The sequence below is a fragment of the Calonectris borealis genome, chromosome 2, assembly GCF_964195595.1.
Source record: "Calonectris borealis chromosome 2, bCalBor7.hap1.2, whole genome shotgun sequence".
NCBI classification, from domain to species: Eukaryota; Metazoa; Chordata; class Aves; order Procellariiformes; family Procellariidae; genus Calonectris; species Calonectris borealis.
In genome coordinates this window covers 114,863,793-114,888,053 of record NC_134313.1, presented here as the reverse complement: position 1 = coordinate 114,888,053, position 24,261 = coordinate 114,863,793, and the positions used below count along the sequence as shown (strand labels likewise).

General features: G+C 38.4%; 1 protein-coding gene across 1 annotated transcript in view; it reads left to right on the top strand.

Annotated features, from left to right (window-relative positions):
• The window catches only part of POU6F2 (POU class 6 homeobox 2), a 322,671-nt gene that overhangs the window by 58,673 nt on the left and 239,737 nt on the right, over nt 1-24,261 (top strand). Inside the window, exon 2 of the mRNA XM_075142989.1 lies at nt 1,022-1,193. Within this exon, the coding sequence (XP_074999090.1) occupies nt 1,022-1,193 (172 nt within the window). The remainder of the gene's footprint in view (nt 1-1,021; nt 1,194-24,261) is intronic.

Sequence of the window (24,261 nt, the reverse complement as noted above, 5' to 3'; positions counted from 1 at the left end):
GTCACCTGCTCTCTGCATAAGAACCATTTAGGCATGAACTTTGCAATAAATAGCTGCCAGAGTGCGCAACAAGGTCACTTGTTCCTTTGCTTTTTTTTAGTTTGTTTTTTTTTTTTACTCTGGTTTCCGTGCTGTCATATTATGCTTATTAGTTTGCAAACGGAATAAGAGTGTGCTTGGAAATAATGCCTGACCCCCAAATGTCCTCAATGAGCAGAAGATAAAACAGATCCAAATCATCAAGAAAAAAATTTAAATGTATATATATGTGTAATGTTTTACGGGGGATATAATGTCGCAAACACGAGAATAATTGCAAACTGTTTGTGTAAGTATCTTCCCTAATTTTATCTTTTAAAAAATGGTTTCTTTGTTTTTTATTTTCAAAAGAAAAATGTGTGTTTGTGTGTGTTTATGGACTTTTGGAGCATAGTATCCCGAAGACAGGCATAGTTAGAAGAAATCTCTCTCTCTGTTGAATGTATGTAATGAAATGGCTATTTGCTGCTGTGTATTTTCATAGAAATGCTGGAATGCTAGAAACTGTGTATTTGATTTTGTTAATGTTGTACAGCTGAGGATGCCTCTTTAAATCACTATGGAGCACTCACAAGGCGCTCCTCTTCCGTGGCGCTGGAGCACACAGGAATTTCTTTTCTTACTACGTTAAGGACAGGGTGAGGTGTAAAAACATACACACAAAAAAAAGCACATCCCACAATTAAAGCTGTGTTGGTTACGTTGCTTTCATAGAAGTTTTTCTCCAAAGCATCCTGAATCTCTCACATGCTAGTTGAGCTTTAATAGGGTGGGGAGTAATGGAAAACTCATTGGATCTGTAATAGCTCTTCACTTGACTGCAGCCAGCAATAACAGCAGGAGCAGCCAGAGATAAGAGAGAGAGAGAGAGAGAGAGAGTGTGTGTGTGTGTGAGAGAGAGAGGGAGTGGAAGAGAGAGTATACGCACACCAAAGCTGCCACTTTTTTTTCCCCTCACTCTTTTTTTTTCCCCCCATCCTAGGATCCAATGATAGCTGGACAAGTCAGTAAGCCCTTGCTGTCACTGCGGAGTGAAATGAATGCAGAGTTGAGAGGTGAGGACAAGGCAGCTACTTCAGACAACGAGCTGAATGAGCCCCTGCTTGCGCCTGTGGAATCAAATGACAGCGAGGACACTCCCAGCAAGCTCTTCGGTAAGTCTGTCTAGGTATTTCATTTCACTGCTACCATGTTGTCCGGAAGAGCAATCTCCCCCCGTTCTTTTTTTCTTCTTTTTTTTTTTTTTTTTTTTTTTGTTCGCTCAATTTTCTTCTAAGTACAACGGAGTAGCTTGGAGTGTGCAGGCGTACAGCCCTCTGCTCCCATTGCAACTGGTTACTAGCATGACAGCGTCAGTCCTGAAAACTTTTGTCAACAATGAACTTATTTTATGCAAGTTGTGGACATTTTATGTTTTCTTTTGACCCATGGTCTCTAATGTAAAAAAAAGAGGGGGATTAATTTTCTTGGAGTAGTTCATTAACATTTATTGCGTAGGTGCTGATGTGTCTCATATGCTACCAGCTTTTTCTAAGGCTGGATTAAACTGAAAAGTTACCATTTTATATGGTAAAGATAAAGCTGGCTGAAGAGAGCTGAAACATTCCCATAGAAAACACTCCGTACTAAGTAAACAAAGGCTACCAAGGGTGCTGCACATGGAGCTAATGTTTTTGGAATTTAAATTAGAAATTAAATATTTCCTCTAAAGCCTGTGCAAAGAGAAATTACCTTTTGAATTCTTATTTATTTTTAAATAGTCTAAATTGTGCCAGATAAGTGTAACCTTTCACAATCAAAACAAAAGCAGCAAGAGTGGCACTCCAACACAGACATCTGTCATTCAAACGGATGACACTCTGTAAGCCAACTCAAGCAACTCTGATCTCTAATCAGAAAAGGGAGCAGAGTTGTTGAGGCGCGTGCTTGAGTGATAGATGTTGATAGATGTCTGAGCTGGAGCAGCACTATACGGTACATAGTGACATTTTGGGTTTAGAGGGACTGCTCTCCTGAAGGAGTTCCTTTTAATTATTTCCATTTGTGACTTGAGACAAACCTTAATAGAAACAGAGCATTTCCTTATTTTGCATGATGCTATAGGTGGAAGTTGAAGGGAAAAAGATCTTGTTTAAAGGGAATGCAGCTTTAAAGGAGAGGGGGTGAGAGCCCATTTTCTGAGATTCAAGTTTTGATTTCATAATCTGTAAGGAAATCTGTAGCAGTGTTCAGATTTCAGTATTCCAGCTACAGTAGGAGCTGCAAGATTTTTTTAAACAAAAGAATACATGCAATTTTCTTTTAAAATGTTCTTTACCCCTTACTAAAAGATATAGCACAAAATGGTTTACTAAACAACTTCACTACACATATGGGAAAATAATAATAATTTAAAAATCCTAAAATTTAATTTCTGGATTACAGTTATGACCATTACTGAATATCACATCCATTTTTAAGCACCCTTGTAATAATCTTTGTTTCCATGGAAAGCATAATTTCCATTAGCAGTTTGAATGTTCAAAAAGCATATAATAATTGTTTTAGTCCATTTCATCCAGGAAAGAATTGTAATGTCTAAAATTCAGGGGGCTATTAGTTGTCTAGAGTAGTATAAATATCTTCAGCTGTGTTTATGTATTTTATTTGCTCAAATGTTTAGGGTGCATCTATTAAATATAGCAAGGCATATACAAAACAAAAAACGGACTTACAATTTGAGGGCAGTGAAATGCCTGTTTGTTTGTCTTTAGATCAGGCAAGCCTTGTAATAAAAGGCAGGATATTTTTTGAGCCATTGTCATTTGGATGCTCTACAGTGATAGTAAAATATACACAGACACTTTCATTAGAGTTGCCGTGTGGGATATAGAAAGGATGTGCAACAATATCTTGTCTCCTTCTGAACTGCAAATATAATTTATGCCCCTAAAAGCACTAATGAAAAAGCTACAAATTAACATGCTGTGCTGTTTCTATTGGTGAGTGTAAGATGTTTGCTAGCCTCATTCTTATACTGCTAAAAAGATATTTCCAAGTAGACAAAAGTAGGTGAAATAGTTCAACTGCCTCAGTATGAACTTATGTACCATTTATCGAGATTCTGTTACAATTATGACAGATGCTACAGATCTTTTAGCAGCAGCCCTTGTCAGTTAATTTTAGTAACTTTGAGAACAGAAAAGAAAGGACAATGGGTCTATTTTGATATATTTGAGGATGAAACTGAGCAAATTTAAAATAAAGATTATTAGCTTTTGTGTCACGGATGCATCTCTTAAGATAGATTTGCAGTAAAGATTCAAAATAATTAAGTGTAGTTTTGTTTAAAGCTTTGATACATTAATATGGAGCATCATTCTATAGCTGTTTCTCTTTGTTTAATGTTATGAGTAACATGTTAGGAATGCATACTTTGGGCCTTTGCAGTCTCTGAAATTAAATTATTTGTGGATTTTTTGACATGTGATGGCATAGAGATGGACAATTTTCTCCTCCAACTTTCTTTCAAGTGATCAGAGATAATAATTTTCTTTTTACAATACAACATTTAATACATGCTGTGTGAAAATGTGCCCCAAATCTGTTAAGCAGGAGAGGGAGGAGCGTTTTAGAAAGTCATGGGGAGGAGACAGGTCCATAGAGAACAAAGTTTTTCTATGCTGCTGCTATCATGTTTTTTGAAAAATTTGTGAAAATCATGTACTGATTTAGTTGGAATGAATGACCAGCATTTGAGTGTCTTGTTGATGTTAGCAATATTTCACGAGTCTTATTTTCATATAGATGAACAGAGTTGAATGATTAGATGCGAAGAGCTTTCTTCTTTCTCACCGGACACATTCTGCTTAGCTTCTTTTGATGGATGGGTTTATTTCTGCAAGGACCTGCATTGCTCACCTGTATCTTTTCCTAAAATCCACCTCCTTTTTCTCAAACTTCCTTGTTTTGGTATTTCACTGCATACATAGAAAGAGTGGGTATTAATTTTTTTTTTTGGTAGCAGATAGCACAATTACTCAAAAAAATGGTACCTCTTCAACAACAGTCCCTGCTGCAGGTGAGGAAAGGGCAGGAGTACAATTAATTATACTTATTTTTGACTTAGGAAGATATGCAGTAAACTTTGTTTCTCTTATGGGTGCTTTGCTGTCAGTGACAAAGCAGGTGAACGCTGCAGTTCCTTGGGTCTCAGAAATACCAGCACGAGCTGGGATAAGTTTCTGATGATCTGAAATAGCTCCTACCCGAAACTGGTGCACAGGTGTCTGGGAAGATGCACTTTGTCACTGTGGTGCAGTTGTTACTTGTGAGTGATGACAGGAGCAGCTGTGATTGCCTGCTTGCTTTCTCTTGGTGGTGGTGGTTGGGTTTTGGTTCTGTTTTAGTTTGGATTTTTTTGTTTGTTTGTTTGGGTTTTGTTTGTTTGTTTTTAAAAGAAAAGGCTGTACTGTAGTCTGGGGGTTTGCATCGATAATCCTCCGCATGTACGTTTATACCAGTGAACTTTTTGGAATCTGCATACCTGCGTGCAAAAGACTTTTGATACTGAAATCATGTGAAACAAGAAGGGAGTAAAAAATGTGAAAAATACTTTCTGAAGTGTAAAATGTTGGTTTCTATCCTGAAACACATTAGTTCAGAAGTACAGTTTTGAAGTGTGGAGTTAGCACAGCTACAGTGTTTCAGTTACAGAAATTCCAGTTTTGCTGAGCAGCATGAGGCGAAGTTGCTCTGCAAGAGATCTTGTGGTGTATTATTTACTCTTTAAAATATTTGTGAAGCAGTATCTCCTATTTTAATCATATGATGTAATTAAGAAATAGAGAAACTGAGTCTGGCTACTGACATTCCTGGCAGTGTCATTTTCAGATCACCTTCTTATTCTGCAATACACTTCAAAATAGTAACCCAGGCCAAATGCCACAGTTCTTACTAGAGAAAGCTGTTGTTAATGCTAAGTAGTAGCTTCACTTGAATAAACACCTTGGGATTTGATCCTAAGTTAATTAATCCTAATTGCCATTTTATACAATATCTTTAAACAAGTGTAGAATAAGTTATGAAGTATTGGTCTGAAAAATCTTAGTAAGAAAAAAACCACTTTCATGTTTAGCTGTGTAATATTGTAACTGTTGAGATTCAAAAGTTGGTATAGACACCAGGGATATGTCATGCATAAAATTCTCTGTACAGTAAAAATCCCAGGAAAGAAGTGGCTAGTCCAAGCACCAAAAGCCCCTGTGGACTGAGGCTGGCTTTCCTGGAGTTAGATCCAGTCCTTAATTCATCCTTAATTGAAGGTAATTTGTGACATAATTAAATGATGGTAAAAAGAAAGCTGGGACTGCACTTGCATGTTAAGGTAATTTTACTGTATTATAAAAAGTTGCTCTTTGAGATCGAGTCTGTAGTTCTACACATCAAACTTATTGAAATAAATAAAGCTCTAAGTATATAGTGAGTGCAAGACCAAGACTGTAATTGTGGAGCACAAGTGTTTCCTATTTAATAATTGCAGGACAGCAAAAAATTGACTGCTAACCTTTTTTTTCGCTGGCAAGCTTTTGTTCCAATGAAATTAAATCTTAGGTTTCCTGTGCTGGGTTTGAAGACTGTGGTTTCATTTGGTTCACTACCAGTTTTTTGCTTTTTTCATAATGCTGTGTATGCTTGAAATATGGAGCGGGGATATGCGAGTTAAATGAATCTGCACTCGTTTCCATAAACAAGGGTTTATTTTCAAGCCCCTGCATTGGCTTTGGGATTTTGTTTTCCTTTCCCGTATTGTTACCCATGTTTCTATATAAGCATACACTTATATGCTGTAGCGGAACAGGATAGAAGTTGTTTCTAGCTGACTGTGTTTTGCTAGTAGATCCCTTGTATTGCTCTTTAAGGAAACATACATTATCCAATTTTTTTTTTTTTTTAAATCGGAGTTGCCTTGATTAGAATTTATGGCACTGGAGTCATTTCAGTTACAAAGGATAAAGGACTAAATTGTCTTTTACCTCTTGAGACAGTGGTCTCTGCAGGTCAGAGCAGAGGTCATTGCCAGGTTGCTGTGAGGAAGCTCACATTATCGTCATTAACAGCGTATCTCGCCTGTGGGGGGAAAAAAGGCCTTCAGACTAAGAGCTTTCCTTTCATCAGTGTATTTAAGGATGATTCTCAATGTTTTGGTTATATCCTCAAATTTTAAAGGCCTATGACATCTCTGTCCATCAGGAACACTTTGATAAGTTTTGGTAATTTCAGTGAAAGAAAGCAATGTGTGTTTGTCGCTCTTGCTGCATTTTAAAGCTCTAGTGAATGTTTCTATTCTGATAGGGAAGCTTATGGTCCAAATGGTCTCAATATTAAAATCAGAGCCTTCTTTTAGATGCAGCAAACATTTGAAATGTGTTTAATCTGCATATAAAGATTCCTGTCTCTTCACATAATTTTATTCAGTAATTTCCACATTGTGGATGCTTTGTTCTGAGACCTATCGGTTATCCATACCATCCGTAAGGGCCATAGGACCAATCCTGCTAGTGCTTGAATGTGTGATACTTTTATTAAAGCAAGTAATCTGTGGTTTAGGAGCACTATTTCATTACAAAGACTGTGTCAATAAGGAACGTTAATGGGTGGCATGTTTACAGAACCGGGTCATTATACAGGCTTGTAAATCCATTTTCTAAAATGTAGTAGTGATGTCTTGCTCAATTAACAAATACGTTTTCAAAGAAGCTGAAGATCTGGCTATGTAATTGATTATTATTTCTGAAGGATATATTTGACATGAGCATTTTAAAATAGGAGTTTGCAAACAGTTAGGGACTTGAATAACTACTCTGAATAATGTTATTGTTTGATTCCTTGGTGGTGTTCTTACCAAAGTCAGTGGGGGATACTTGTGAATGTGGAGTAAATGCCCATTAAAGCCTAAAAAGATATTATGACTATTTAAACACAAAGCACAATGCAATGGTAAGATCCATCCTTAGCTCAGCGTTCCTGCTTTGCCTATGTATTGCAGGTAGCTCAGGCAGTGGTGGTACTGATGCTAGCACGTATATCCCAACTCTGAGGAGACTGGAGTCTTACTCCTTTAACCTTCAATGAAAGCAATATTGGGCTGATGAAGGGCAAATATTGCAGCCCCACCTATAAATTCCCTTGCTTGTATGGAAATAAATCAGTCTCTCATTGCTGTGCCTGAATTGTGACAAAGACAGCCTATTTTAAAAAAGCAAACAAACAATGAAAGCTATTTTGAGTATGGAGAAAGTTAATTGTGGGTTTTTTTAGAGACAATTCTGTTTGTTCGCATGAATTTCTAATTACTTCTTTGCTAAATTTTTTTTTAGCTAAGTGTATGTTATGTATTTCTTAAATGAGGCTTGAAGTCTGATTTTCTGTATTTATATACAGAATAACTAACATTAGAGAGGGAAGGAAAAAAAGAATGAAATCCTAGTATGTAATTAGTATGACTGAACGACAAATAGTTTATTTTTAATTAGTTAATCTTTCTTCTCCCTGTCTTTGAAGTTATAAAAATAACAACAAGCAAACCTGTTTAAAAGCAACATAAACGGCTGGCTGTTTCAAAGGGGACTTGCTGGCTACTAGACAGTAAACAGGTAATTTGTGAAAGAACTGTTACTTACTTTGATTGAGATCCTTGCCAGTTTGTGTTTTGAGATTAATAATAGATCAGACACTTCCACATTAAAAAGGAAGCAAACGAAGAAAAGAGAAAGAAGGAGAATTGAATGTTTCTATTGGACTTCACATGATTAAGCAACTTCTCCACAGAAATGTGCGGGTGAGGCAGACGGAGGCGAAGTTAGATTTGCCCAAATGTGCACATGGCACCACTTAACACCTCTCTTGATTTCCTTATGCTAAACAAAGAGATAGCAAGTGCTTATACCAAGCTGGCACCCTGTCAGGGGGCAATCTGTATAAAGTTTCCTGCTGTCAGGTTAATAAATTTTTTAAAAATATCCAAAGGCAGAGGTAGCTGTAGGAAGCTCATAGTAACAGTTGCCATTCTCCTGTGGATCATTTTTCTCTTTAATATCCTATGTAGCGCTTGGTTTTCCTTGTTGTGTTGTCTTCCTAGGTTTTGTTCTTTCTGACATTTGTGGGTTCTTCTTTGTTTTAATTCTTTTTCCTTGCTAAGCTGTTTCTTCTGATGCATCCGTCACCTGTGGTCCCTTTATTTGGGGAGAGATTGTCAGAGGATAGGAAGATCAGCTTTATGGCTTTTTATACTTTGATTTAATTGCATATTCAGTATATTAATGTTCCTTCCATTAATGGTTTATTTTCTGACTTTTTATATGACTACTACTAGTATTACCATTAGTGCTACCAAAACAACATTATTTTGCAAGTTACAAAATCATTTCTGATGAGCTCAGTGGTAGAAGTTACATTAAAATGACAACTAAATGAGAAAATTAATGCTGAACAGGGCAAATGCAGAATAAAATTAAATGTGTCATAATTTGTGGGTTTCAACAGGAATATTATTTTGTCATGGAAATTGTTTGATATTTGTTAGCGTAAACTCTCATTTTTATGTTTTTCCACTGTATAAAATTCAAAATCAATATCAGTATGAAACAAAGGAAGATTTGTATTGTGACATGTCCTGCTTTATGTTGTGATACTGCTTTGATGCTCTCAGAAGCAGGACTAAGCCCTTTTACTTTGAAAGCAGAGGTCATCTAGAGAAGAATAGTACCTCATCCCGTCTGGCTAAATAAAACATGCTGTTTTCAGAGAGACTGAAATTGGGTTCATTCTCTAGGTATTCCAGGGATATCTACATCTACCAAATCAATGCACAACCCATGCTCCTGCCACTCTAAAACGTGTTTGTTTAATATTAAACTACTGCTTGTCTATTCCTAAAAGTAGTTTGGATTTCTGTTTTTATTTTAGAATATACAAGAAGAGTTGTTGGGAGAGTGGGAATTTTGTTTTTCTTATCAGATGTCCTTTCTTTTCAGAAAGGTAAACCATCATTTTAATTCCTGAACAGTTTGAAGTTGTCTTAAGGAAAATGTTACGTTTCAGAAAACAGAGCAATCGCGCAACTTGAAAGTGACTACAAAAGTTAAATATATATATATTTTATATATATAAAAAAAATTATCAGTATGACTTGAATATGTTGTAAATTATTTTAATGCAATAAAAAAAAAAAAATCGGAGTCCTAAAACAATTCCATGTTACTCTGAAGATTCAAATGTTACACAAATAAGAAATAAAGATTTTCCTATATTAAGTACGGTATTTGCTACAGCAATCTATCATTAGATTAATTCTTTGAAAACTACATGGAGTTTATAGAAGTACATTAATACTAGCTTTTAAAAACATCTTTGTGCTTTTCAGTTCAGATGGTAGTTGTATGGTTTGATGACCATTAGAGATTCTATTAAATGATTTCCATTTTATAGTTCAGTCTCTTTCTGACATAGTCCCGCTTTTTAAAATCTTGGTTTTAAGTTGTTGAATAAAGAATTATTAGCAGTCAATTGCCTTTCAGTAGAAGATAAAGGAAGTCCTCTCCCAGACCGCACTGGACACACAGCCTAGCCTGTTATTCTCACCACAAACGCCAAGGCTTGTAAAGTAGAGAGTCAGTAAAAACAACAGTGCCACCTTTCCTTTCTGCCCCTCTCCTTCCTTACAGCCAGGTTTGGAGCCGTTCCCCTCTCTTCTTCTGCTCGTTGTTGTGTGTGCACAGCTGGCAGCATATACAGCTGTGCATGGGCCGTTGTTGCTCAGGTCTACTCGAGTGCATTTTGCCTCCGTGCTGTCAAGGTCTGCTTTAGGTTTCCATGCTTTGTTTGAAGCTTAGCATCTGGGGGGGTTTGTTCCTTGAAGAGAATGATCTAAAACCTGTGTTTAATCAAGAAACCAGAATTGCTTTTCAGTAAATACACCTTAACGCATACTTTAATATATTGTACTATTAAGTATGTGTAATTATTTCTTGAGATAGCACAGTATTAACCAGAAAGGAAGAAAGATCATTTGAATTGTCTAATCTCTTGAGCAAATACAATATGGGGCAGTTTTTGTATTTTCTTTTGCATACAGTTAGGATTTATTCACATGGTGTAGAGATACTATGTTTGCTCAGTGATTTGAATAAACATGAGGCTAGAATCTGACAGGTCTCAGGTGATTGTCCATCATGTACACAGGAAGACCACAGATTTCAGCGGGGTACTCGTCCTGTCAATTCTTGCATGCCAGTCTGTGGCCTCCACCTCTCTAACGTGATCACTGCTCTACAGCTTCCCATGTTCTGGAGCTAAAATCAGCTAAGCAAACATGCTGACAGGAAGGAGCAACCACTCTATAATTATGCTGCCTTCGTATTTAACAAAAGATAAATTATTGAACCAGTCCCAGGGTTACTGTGGGTTTCTGTTATGCCGTGCAGGTATGCGTATGTATTGCAAAGGCTCTGCAACTCCACCTCTGCTGTTTTGCCGTGGGGAAACAGGCAGAAGCTGTGGCAGGAACGGCATCTGACCTGCTGCAGGGCAGAGACGGTGTGTCGGTGTCGGAACCTATGTAAAGCTTCCATAAAGGTGGAGAAGTTTTTAGGGGATGTTTATGGGACAGGTAGAACGGATTATCATAATTAGGCATTCAGAAATAATTAAGGATCATAATAGTAGTTATTACTGAAACAAAAACATGACTAGAAAAATCAGCAGTGATTAAGATGGGGGGAGGGAAATTGGACAGATATATATGAGCTCAAACGTGATTGTAAATGTACATGCTTGATATTTCTCCTCGTTTCTTATGGATCCTTGCCTGAAATCATAAATATTTGGGACTGCAAGTCACAAATCTCGCCAAAGGAAAAATGAAATTTACAACTGGAAAAAAGCAGAAAACGAAAATATTTTTAAAATATTTTTTATACTAATTGAATATACTTTATTCTCATAAGCACAGTAAATTTAATGATAATATCCAGCAAGAAAACCATGTGCATAAGTCATTTGAGTTGTGTTTTTTTCCCTAGTATGAAAAGTGTGAAGGAAACTCTTGTGTGGCTCTGTTGCTGGGATTTGATGCATTGCTTTCAGAGTCTCCTTATTTTAACTGCATGGATACAGCACAGTGAACCTTCTCATAACAGTTGCTGACAAAAAAAAAATCTTTCAATCAGCTGGTCCTGCTCACTCTCCCCCAGCCCCCACATCTCTTTGCTTTTATGAGGCAATGAATAAAAGAGGGACCAGATGATGCAAAGGTTTACTCAGATGAGATGTCCTAGTCAATGAGCAACTTTGGATTTGCAGGAATCCGGCTTGTGACCCTGGACCTCAAAGGGATTGAGTCTGGGGGCTGAGCCTTTCTCATTGCCGTTATCTCATTTGTGTAAAATGATGGCTGGTGTACTTTGAATAGCACTTTACATATTTCAAGCTTGCATGTGGCGGCAGACCTCTGTCTGGTGTAAAGGCTGGTGTGCTTTTGGCGTGTTACAACACACGGTGCATCCTCCTAGCAGTGGCAGTGGGGTTGTCTGGGACTGTACTGGAAGGGAGATGGAGGGGTGGAGGGAGGGTTTTGTTTTATACTCTGTCTGAAAACTCAGGAGCAAAACATTCATGCCTATCAGAAGGAGCAGAATCAGGCCCTTTCTTGCAATGATTTAAAAAAAATTAAAAAAAATTAAAACTCTAGGCTCTGGTCAGGTTTTTGGTTATTTATTTTTAATAACCCATTCTTCTGGTTTTGTATTCTCTTTTCGGTGTGTTCATATAACTGCTGTATTTCAAACCAGGTTAAAACAGTTAAAAAAAAAAAAAGCTTACTGCTGACTGTTTTATTTTGTTTATATCTGATATTTCTTATGGTATTCAGATGGTTGTAATAGACTAGCACAAGAGCTGCATGTCTTGTCATCTGTACTGTATCAATACGTTTTTATAATGATACAATAACCTGAACCCTGTAACAGTTTATGATCCATTTGAGAATTCTTATGGATTCTCAGAGTGACGGAGACCTGAAAAAAGAACTTGACTGCTTTCGCAAAACTGGTGCTGTGACAGGAAAAACTAGTGCGCCTGTGATTTAGTTGCTAAGGAATCATATTGATCTGATTCGTCATTAAACTTTTAAGTTTGGGGGGGGGGGGGGGGGGGGAAGTCGAGCTGGTTGAAGATGGAAAAAACAGTGATGTGATTGTGAGGGTCTGCAGTACAGGTAAACTGTGCCATACCACTAGTGATATTGATTTTTTATGATTAATAAATATGATTTTATGCATTACCCATGTACTGTATCTATAATAGTGCTTTTTTTAGAGCAGAAGAAAATTGCTTCTTGCTCTTTATTTTTCATTGACTATTTTTAGTCAATGATAAATAAAGAACTTTAACAGCAGTCTGAATACAGGAAAGACAGGACTTTAAAACAGAAACGTAGCAGTAATGAATAACCACACAGTGAACTACACACACGCAGCCATCTTAACATTTGTAATGGTGCTAATTTCCTACTGCTTTTTAAAATATGCTTCCACATGAGCTCTCAAAAACCATAAAAGCTTGGCATGTAAAGTAAATTGTTTGTCACTTGCTGACGACCTGCCATATTTATTGTCAGGAGAAATGGACATTAGTTGGAAAAGCAGTTGTTAAAGGCCAAACAATTTTTAAAGATGGCAAAGATGTGCAAGGGCTTTCCTTTTTCTAACAATGAGCCACCCCTTCAGACATCAAAAGACAAGATAATAAGACACTTCAAGCACAATTCAAGATTATATTCAACATCTAAAGGCTCATCTCTTGTCAGTTTGCATTTACTCTCCCAGGGATGTGGTGCTTCTATCATCATTCTGTCAAGAGGAGTCTGGCAGAAGCGATGAGGGCCCCTCATTTCACACACTTAGTGTTTTTTATCAAATAGCCCACGCTCATTCTGATTCAGCCAAAATGGAGGGATAATTTGAAGAAGGTCATGCACAAGTACAAAAATCTTGTGCTGATTTGTGTGATTAGAAGGCATTAAAATTGCACGTTTATGTTAGTTCTGAGATGTTTTGTCAGTTTATTTAGTAATACACTGTTGAAGCATTAAAAATGTTTTTTCAAGAAAAAAGGAAGTTTGCTTAAAACAACATACACTATTATTTAGCAAATATTGTGAACAGTGAGCTATTCTAAATGGCATTGTTTTAATATAACCTTAAAATGCATTCACCGCCCCTTTCCCCTTTGAGAGTGGAATGTTCAAGAGCTCCAAGGGTGAAATCTTGGCCCACTCGGACTCGTTGGGATTTCACTCTCTGGTGATTTCATCCTTGGAAGTTTTGTTTGGAGGCTGAATTCAGCATGATATCAATACAAAGGGAATAATTTTAACAGCTTATGTAGGCATACCTAAGTACAGACTAGAATAGTACAACACCAATAGCGTTACCTAGAGATGATATTTAAATTATATCACACGAGATCCTTCATTTGACACATGGGTGTTTTGCGCCCTATTTGTATCCCATTCAATTTTGTGTGGGCCATGTTCTTCTGGAAACCAGAGTTGTGCTAATGTGTGCTGCCCGAGGACATATTTCCAGTCTCTTCCTTCCGCTTGTCATTCTGAAAACTTATAATATGCCATTATATGTGCTATTCATGATAACTTTTCAGTGAATTGAGGGGCAGTTGTTCTGTGTTTTGGAGATTCATAAAGGAAGGAAGGGGACGTGTCCGCAGAAGCAGTTCTTTTGGTTATTGTTTTCATACAGCTTAGGTTAATGATGAAAGTACTAATTACTAGAGACAGCATTTGAAAAGCAATTTCATTAATACTAGCAAAATAATTTGGTGTGACAGTGTTCTCAAGTAAACCATAATAATACCTGTAGAGCAGTGGTCACCAAACTTTTTTGATTGTAGACCCCTATCAGTAACAAGCTTTTGAGCATGCACCCCCCAATATATGTATATTTATTTATAAATTATATATATGTACTACTGCAGTAATATGTACATCATAAAGTGTACACAAACCCAGATATTAAAAAGGGATGAGATAAAGATGAAATAAACATGATTTTAAAAATATCTTTAAATTTTAATGGGGTACAAAAAAAAAATTCTTCTTGCACCCCAGTGGATTGTCTTGCACACCCCACATTGGAGAACACTGCTGTAGAGGACCAAGAACTGAAATGAAAATAAGTAAAATGCCTGTCTGTCTAGGCATGCTGTGCTCAAAATCCTCACTGAAATGGGTGGGCCAGAAGCTGTGTTTATTTTCATATCTGCTGTCTTACTGAATTCAATGTGGGTCCCCCAAAGATGAGTGAGGCCAGAATTTAGCTCTTTGCAATTTCAACTGCCTAAGCAAAGTAGAGTCCTGAGAAGGATATTGAATCTGTTTAAAATGTGCAGTCACTTTGCTTGTACAGGGTCCTAGCTTTTCAGGAAAGACAATAAGACTGGTGCTTTAGCAAGGTTTTTTTGGCATCTCTATTGGATGTCATGAATGAAACTTTTCTAAGGATTTCTTTTGTGGTAGTATTTTTTTCATGTCATCTGGATCTTGCCACCTCTTGTCTTGGCATTACACAGCTCTTCTTGCTAACAAGGGATATGAGGAGCTGACAGGGAGAGGCTTTCCTACAGAAAGGTAGGATGGAGTAAAACTGTTTTCCTCATTTCTGACTTCTTTGATTTAAGGAACAAAAATAAGACTACTGGATTGTGCTATCAATATATCTTGTGCCTGAAACAAGCTCCAGTATACAAACCATACATGGACCGTGCAATAGAGGGGGGGCCAGGCGTCTTCATCTCCCATTGAAACCAATGGGATGTGAGTCTGTCTAACCCCTCTTAAAAAGGAGTCACTGCTGAGGGACTCGGCTGGAGGTGCTCTGAATTTTGAATCAGGAATTTATCAGCTCTGATAGGAAGAAACTGTGAAGGAAGATGCATTTGGCCTCATGGAAAAAAAAAACAACAACTGCTCTATGGCTTGCCTTTGCACAATACTGAAGAAAAGGTAACCTGCAATCATGGTGCGTTCCAAGGGTTTTCACTGGACAAGAAACCTCAAGGGAATTGGGAAGCTGTGAACAAATTGTCAAAAAGACAGATGGAATCGCTGACTGACCTACTGGTAAGATACGCTAACAACTTCCACCTCAGTGGTACGGTATTTATGCTGCAGTGCAGAGTGACTTCTCAAAGGAATTTGCTCTCCTACACATGTAAATGCCTTTGTGTATATAATATATCAATGTAGTTTGCAGTATTTCTAGGGAACTTATAAGAAGTGAGTGTGCATTTAAACAGCTGCAGATGTTTAAACTGCCAGACTATTATGTCCAGAATAAACAGCATTTTTTGCTCTCACTGAAAAGGCTTTCCTGCTTTATTCATAAGGCCTATCTATATTCAGAATTTTGGCTCCTTTCTGCTGAATTATTCTGGAGGAGTACTTATGGCTCTTTCCACATCAGCGTGATTCTCTATGCATCTACTTCTGCTCTGCTCCACGCTGTCCACTGGAAAACCAGCATCCTCTGAGACTGAGTGGGGAGAGTGGCAAAGACTGAAGGGCAAATATGACCAAAAGGCAGCATGAAAGTAGTCATGCAAGATCCATAGTATCACTGGAGAGTGCAAGTGGTCTCTCTAAAAGGCTTGTAATCTGAACCAAATTTGGTTTCTAATAGGACAGGATTTACTTGCTAAGTTTTTACCAGGTCTGTGGGGCCAGCTCAGGCCTGCTTCATTTTCATCTCTTTCAGTAGAAGCATATGGGCTCATATAGACTCTGGTTGCTATGTGTGTTTCACTATCTTGGTGAAGTTGCTGCCCAGTAGTTATATTCCTTAAAGATCAGATTCTGAAATGCTGTAGTGCATGGAGAGGAGAGAGAAGAGTGACTGCAAAGTTACAGGACCCTCATAATAAATTCAGCTATGCTTGAATCTGTCCTAGCTTGCTTGTATATCTTCCTTGGTGCTCTAGGAGGCTTCTTCCTCTGTGCCTGGGGATATTGTCCTGGCAGCCCTCTTCTCAAGCATGAATGTGCAAAAAACAAACATTAGTAACAAGTACTGTTAAATTGTTTTCCATCTGCTCTCAGCCTCCAAACTGTGGAAGTTGTAGGGATGCACGCAGGGAAGCTAATGCAGATGCTCAGTGCCAGCAAACAAACCAAGCGTCCCCACATTGAGCAACAACTCTCTGTTTAAAAAGTATTTAAACTGTAGCTATTGTGCAGTCCATTGGAAGCATTCACAGTAGGATCCAGGAAACAAAAATGAATTCCCATAAATTAAGATAGAGGAGCCACTATGTTTAAGGCATTATGGATGTGTTTTATCCTTCTACAAGTAACAGGGATGGGTAGTAGCTTTTGCTAAAGTAATTATATTGATTTGCTCTGTGCTGCCCACCCAGCTGCTTTCTGAACCACTCTCTAAGCTGTTCTGGCAAGAATTACCTGGTTCTTTAGAGAGAGCATCATGTGATAGATAGAAAGTTCACATGTAAAGTTGTGAAAAGGGGGACTGCAACTGATGTGCATGAGTATAGTATTTCTAAAGCATAAATATTAAAAACTAAGCAGTTTTGTTAATTTAAAAATCAACCTGAAAAAGCCGGATTGGCAAATTTGACATTAGTTGTGTATTTTCAATGTACATGAAGGCATCTTTCCCCCACAGCCTGCACTAACATGCAAAGATTCTGGGAGGAGCATGCATTTATGTAAAATAAGTGCCTATTTAAGCTCTTGCACAATGACACTTTGAGTAATTCTGTATGCTTCTGGGTGAGTGTTTACATGAGTTGACTGTGCATTGTTTTCATGGGTAAGTGGAAGTGAATAAGCATGAATAAATGTGTTTCTGAAGATACAATTCAACCTTTTTGTGTTACCATTCAACTGTTTTTCTTTTTAAACTGTGTCTCTGACTGTGGCATCTCCTGTTAGAAAATTCTTGCCCAACAAACAGCTCATTAAATCATTGATAAGATTCTGCTAAACAAACACTGGATAACACAAGATATCAGTCCCTGACAAGCACATGCACACGCACAAAAAATTGCACTTACCCAGTTTTGTGAATGCTTTTGTGGGTTTTCTTTTGAAGTGGAGCTGTTGTTCAGGCCTAGTAGAATTATTGAACTAGCTACTAAATAAGTAATGAAAACCGTGGCTATGAAATAAAATTTTTGCATTTTTTAAATTATTACCATATTTCTTAAGTATATCTCACTCTTTCCCCTAAAAAGATTTTCACCAGCTCTTTCCTCAGAGGCAGGAAGAACACAGAGTAGCAAACTGTAAAAAAGCAACAGGAGCTATTTTTGCAAATCCTTCTGTCATTGCCTCCTTCGATGCCTAAAAGCCAGGCTCCGACACCAGAATTTAAGCCATACATCCCTGAAAAACACAGGTACAGAACTGTTCAGTTTCACTGAGGAAGCTTAACAGCTCTGAACATAGGATAAAACACGTGCTATTTGGCCAGGTACAATAGCAGGCATTGAAGGTTTTTCTCTCACTTGTACTTTGCAAATTGTGAATAATTTCAGTGAATGCTGGAATTACTTGGCTATATTATATTTCTGCTATACTTGTTTTGTGAGGGAGGACATACCACAATTTCTATTTTCTATGGGAAAGGTGATTTTCTGGAGGTGGCCAACCCATGTTGAATGTGTTTGATGTGATAGACTCCACAGGTTTCAAGTGTGTAATCCAACCCAGGAGTGACTTCAGAAAGTGCCTCCCGCCTTAAATGATTCAGAAAATGTTATAATAAAGTCAGTTAAAATTCAGTAAAAACAAGAGACACTGGGTACAGCTTTAAAAAGTCAGTCTATAGGAAGTAAAAGCTTAAGAGGTAGCAGCTAGCATTGATCAGACAAAATGAAGCCTCTTTAATACAGTTACAACTATTTCTTTGATTGTTTTTTGATTAGAGGGTCTTTTTGGTTCCAACATGAATTAGAGGGAGATACATGAATGCCTAGAGATTGGCTGTCTCTCACGTGCAGTGAAGCTCAGGTGCTGGTATAAAATAATGGAATAATGGAATGTAAATATTTTTCAAGTAGGGAGGAGGGGTTTTTAGTACTGTTCTGTTTTATTCTTTTAATTGCAAAGGATTGCGTACAGAGGCAGAAGCAGCAAAGACTGGCTATTTGTCAGTCTTCTAGAAAAACAATTTGGTTTAACTACTTAGCATGTCATAAAATACATAGAATGTATAGGGAGATCTGCTGCAACACTGGGAACATGCTCAGTGGCTTTTCTTATTCTCATGCTGTGATACTGGTTCTGAAATAACTCTCCAATCTTTCCAGTCCAACCTGCCTTTTCTTAGAGAGAATTGTCATGTAAGTGCAGATAAGAGCCAAAACTGCTTGTTTAATGAGAGGTGACAAATGACAGTAGATTCAGATAGAACGTATATAAATGTGTCTTCCTGCTGGAAAATACAACATATAAATGTAGTGCTTCTAAAACAATCAATAGTCATATAGGAATGATTTTTTGTAGGTCATTTTGCTGGACTGCTACTGTCCGAAGAGGGGACTTCTGTGATGCACATTAGCTGCTGCCAATTGTGTATTTTAGCTGCAAGAACCATGGTGGTTTACATAAACTGTGCTTTTTTACTATGCTTTATTTTTCTATAATGTAATTTTAGTTGAAATAATATTCATGCATTTTAGACAAAGCAGAGACCAAAAAACACCATCAAAATATCTCAACTTAATTGTCATAGCAATACCATGCTGCATTGCTTAAAATTTTTAAATAGGATCTTAAGCAATAAAATCAAACTCAATAACATGAAATGCTAAAACACTCACTTCTCAATTTGCTTAGTTGCAGTTCATGGAAACTCCTACTCCAGGCTGTGTGATGGGGACACATGGCCTGTAAGTTGACAGAGAGGAGTTTTGCTGTAAGGATATGATGAACTGTCAAGGGAAGTTAAGGGAGGCTTGCCTAGGGCGGTGGCAATAAATAATAACTCCAGGAGAAGTGTTGTGATCATCCTACTAGGCCCTGATCCGGGCACCAAGCAGCACCTTCAGATGTTGGGATGAGAGAGCAAGAGGTGCAAGGTAGCTGAATGAAGCCCACACAGGGATTTGGCATATCTGGAGACTGTGTCTAGTAAAGCACAATGGCTGTACAGCTGAAAAAGTATTTACAACCTTTCAAATCATCCTGTTCTTTGGGGTGTGATCCTTCTCTCTTTGGGGTGGATTGGGACTGGGGAGGATTCCAATGAAAACCCATGGGGTGATATTCCACTCCCCTGTTCAATCATCTACCTATATAGAATAGAATTAGCTCCTATTGCTAGAAGGAATATTTATTTATATTAATTTAATAAAGATCATGTGTATCTGGGCTGTATCCCTATGACATAAGAGCTAATTTCTACCTACCCTCATTAAGGTAATTTACACCCAAACTCAGTGTGTGTAAAATGCTATCTCGGCAGGATGGGAATGTGTTATGCCTACTTAACACAGATCTACCCATGGTGCAATACAGGAAAGACTTTTCTACTTTGGGATTATGTTTTTATCTCAAATGCAGCACAGCAATATAAAACCCATAAACCCATTTATTTTTTATAATCATGTATTGCTGTAAGTCACAGTTTTAGCTGACATTCCCCACTCTTTATTGACCTGTTTTGTGAGATTTTGTAAACTAGCTAATAAACCTTTGCTCTTGCTACTGTTAAGTTTAATACAGTACATTACATTCACAGCTGAAATAAAAACTATGGTTTAGATAATTAAAAATTGTTCAAAATGTCTTAACAATAAACACTTTGATATTTGTTCACAAATATACTTTTATGTTACATCCTACTCAACACAGGACATTTTCTCTGATTCATCTTCAGTGTTCCCTTTTAAAGCACATATTTCTGGATTTAACTTGTATGCCTCAGGCAGAGCCAACTGCACTTTTCCATAACTAAAACGTAAAAAGTGTATGTTGCGACAGTAGCTTGGTCTTTAGGAGTTGCATGGGACTCTAGGGTGGTGGTGGCTGCTTGGGTAAGTACTGAGAGCAGGAGATGCAGTTATCCTGCTTGGTTGTTGTCTTTGGAGAGTAAGATGGCAATTTAGACCCTAGATGTTGGACTTTGCGGGCATTGTAAGTCTTTGTGTTAGCCCAGACAATGGTGTGACTCTGATGGTGATGGTCAATCCAGTGCAGATATCAATGAAAGGTTTTCTCCACCAGCTTGTTGGGTGTCTGTTGGATGAGAAGAGCCTCTACTGTGGATGAACGATCTTGTGCTTGGGACCGCGCTGGTGAAGGGAAGTGTTTGTAAACGAGTAATGGCCTGTGATGGCTTTGATGGTACGAATGTGGGTTGGAGTACAACAGTGGGGTATAGCTGTTAATACAGTATTGAGATGAGGTTTAGGCTTCCTGCTGGAGTCTTCTGCTGCGAGCAGGTTAGTAAGAATGATTTGGGAGGACTAGAGATCTTTCTCAGGACTGTCCTCAGTGTCTGTCCTCCTGTCAGGGAGCAGTGAGGCTGGCTGTTCCCCAAAGGAAGGTGAGCCAAGAAGTGGAGGGTGATCCCACTGATGGGGGGGTCCAATGGGGTCTGAAACCAGGTCCAAGGCCTACCCAGGGAGCTCAGACAGGAACAAACAGAAATGGGGCCAAAGACAGGACTAGAGACAAGCTACAACATATGTACGAGAGTTTGGCTCAGGAGACAAGCTACCTACAGTGTAGATCCAAGGCTCATCCAGAAGGCAGGGCCAGAGACAGGGCTGGAGGCTGGTACAACTAGAATGCAACGTTCAGGAGTCCCCACCCCATGGGCAGGGCATGTAGGGGGAGGCCCCAAATCATGCTGGTTGGGGACGTTAAGGCCTGTTGGTGCACTCATGGGCCTGACACCACCATTTTCTCACTGGCAGCTAGAGCTGAATTTTGAAGTGTCTTTGTAACTCTGCAATAAGCAACTTAACAGGAGCCCTGTAATGAAACGTATCTGCTACAGGCAGGTAAGACACCAGTGGGGCAGATTTTGTTGCTCTGCTCAGATCAGTGGTGCTCAGCAGTGGTGTATGTGAAGGTTATTCCAGCCAGGGGATGATGCTGCTTTCACAACCTGTGTGGCCCGGATTTAAGGGAACATGCTCTGTGAACTTCTCTGTACTTGCTGATTCTATGAAGTTTGCTGTGTGGAAGGGCTTTTTCCCCCCCACAACCTCAAGCAGTGGGAGAAAGCTGCCTTTTCAGATCCTCCTTCCTCAGCCTTACGAGCCTATGAAGACTGATTGCACTGTTTGTGTTAGGACCTTGTATAACAAATAGGTCTTACAGGTGTAAGTGAAGACTTCCTAGCTTCTGTAATTAACAGGTTTTTACCTTGGCAAAACTTTCTAATGCTTATTTTCAATTAAAATAAGAATGAACTGTGAATAGTGTTGTGATTTAACCCCAGCCAGCAACTAAGCAGCACACAGCTGCTTGCTCACTCCCCCCTGGTGGGATGGGGGAGGGAATTGGAAAAGTAAAAGTAAGAAAACTCATGGGTTGAGATAAAGACAGTTTAATAGGTAAAGCAAAAGCCGTGCACACAAGCAAAGCAAAACAAGGAATTCATTCGCTACTTCCCATCGGCAGGCAGGTATTCAGCCATCTCCAGGAAAGCAGGACTCCATCACGCGTAATGGTTACTTGGGAAGACAAACGCCATCACTCCGAACGTCCCCCTCTTCCTTCTTCTTCCCCCAGCTTTATACGCTGAGCATGATGTTGTATGATGTATCCCTTTGGTCAGTTGGGGTCAGCTGTCCCACCTGTGTCCCCTCCCAACTTCTTGTGCACCCCCAACCTACTCACTGGTGGGGTGGTGTGAGAAGCAGCAAAGGCCTTGACTGTGTGTAAGCACTTCTCAGGAATAACGAAAACATCCCTGTGTTATCATCACTGTTTTCAGCACAAATCCAAAACGTAGCCCCATACCAGCTGCTATGAAGAAAATGAACTCTACCCCAGCCAAAACCAGCACAGGTAGGAAAAACACTTTCAATCCCAAAAATGATGTTCTTCATACTCTTTGAGTTCTTCTGGTCTTTGGAGTTTCTGTGGAAGGCCCTACAAGCTTATCTCAGAAGAAAATTTTCAATATACAGCTTTTAAATGCAGGACCAACTCTCCAAGGATCTCTGCTGGTGGTGGCTGTGGAACACCATGCTGCTACTTCTGATTATTTCTTCTGTACGTTAAACCCGGGTTGTCTTTTACGGCTATTGTCCTTTTAACTAAAGTAGTTAGGAAAACATGTTCTATTTGTAGCACGTACGGGTTGATACGACTCTGGTGATAACTGGCTATGGCGAGTTAGTGGTGACTGTCAAAGGAATGAATTTTATGCCTGAGGAATATTAATGTGAGGTGCTCATGCATAAAAAAAGAAGTTAGTTGAAATTTACATAACACTTCCCGCACCTGCTTGAATGAACTGTTAGATTATTTTACTGGGCTGCCTCAGTTCAAATGCTTCAGCTTCTGCCGTTCTCAATGGATTAGTAAAAATAATTGTGTGGTTTGACAGAGAAATTTATATTGTGTTTGAGAGTCTTTGAGCAAACACTAGAGAGTGAAAAATACGTTATAGACCTCATGAGCCGTGCTGTGGGAAATGTAAACTAAAGCAGTGATATATCTTTAGGAGTTGTTTCCCTTTTACTACTTGTGAAACACCTCCCATTTTAATCAATTGTGAATAAATAAGATCTGTGGTATAAACTGATGAATGAAATTTATTAAACTCTAACTATCATGCAATATTTACAGAAGAATAAGGGAAATCATTACATTTTCCAGGGATGAAGTTAAATTTGATCTCTGAAGACATGCCCAAAAGCCAGCTTCAAACTCAAATGCTTATATTTTAAAGAAGAGTGCACTGTTTTCCTTGTGCATTTGTTTACATGGCTCCTCAGACTTTGTGATGAGAGAGAGAAGTTGCCTTTATTTATTAAGATAGAGACAATTAAGACTTCTAATCTCTACTACTTATTTCCTTTGGCTTCTTCCTCCTGATTAAGAATGCAGTAGTTATTGATATCGTAGATGTTGACTGTTAGATTCCCACAGCTGCATTGACTGTAATAGGAGTTGAAACAGAGTTGTTATAACCTATACACCCAAGGGTCACATGGAAGAGAGAACGAAATGAGATGGTAAGGGGAAAAGCATTTAGTGTACTCTAGGTTTCCTATATTTAAAAAAAAAAGTGTTACACAGCTTGGAGGTCAAATCCATGTACTCGGAAGATGGTAACAGGGAAAGCAGACTTGTGGTTGAAAGTGCAGCCGTAAACTTACTAGCTGAGGTTATTCTGTGAAATACAAGTATTTACAATTTTAAAACAATTTATTCTTCTTGAATTTTGTTTGCATTTATTTGGTACTATGCTCATTCCAAGTCACTCTGGACTTACATCACTGTTTTAGATTTTAATAATGTGATCCTTTCCCCATTTATAGCACGTTCTATTTCTAAATTTTGAAGCTTTCTTAAAAAAATTAAGCTTCGAACACTATTGAGTATCATTTTTCCTTTATATAGTTAGACACATAGGCCTTGAAGACCAAGAAAATTAGGAAGAAGTTTTCACCTGTTCCTTGTGTATGTTAAATTAACATCAGATTTAATTACTCTTATTATCTGTATCATAATTCACAAACCATTCCCCTAGTATTACATGATGGCTCTCTAATTAAACTAGAGTTAAACCACTTTGGGTGACTCTGGGAGATATTGCAAGCATAGAATCATAGAATCATTAAGGTTGGAAAAGACCTCTAAGATCATCGAGTCCAACCGCCAACCGAACTACACCATGTCCCTAAGCGCCTCATCTACACATCTTTTAAATACTTCCAGGGATGGTGACTCAACCACTTCCCTGGGCAGCCTGTTCCAGGGCCTGATCACTCTTTCAGTAAAGAAATTTCTCCTAATGTCCAGCCTAAACCTCCCTTGGCGCAACTTGAGGCCATTTCCTCTCGTCCTATTGCCAGTTACTTGGGAGAAGAGACCAACACCCACCTCACTACAACCTCCCTTCAGGTAGTTGTAAAGCACGATGAGGTCTCCCCTCAGCCTCCTCTTCTCCAGACTAAACAACC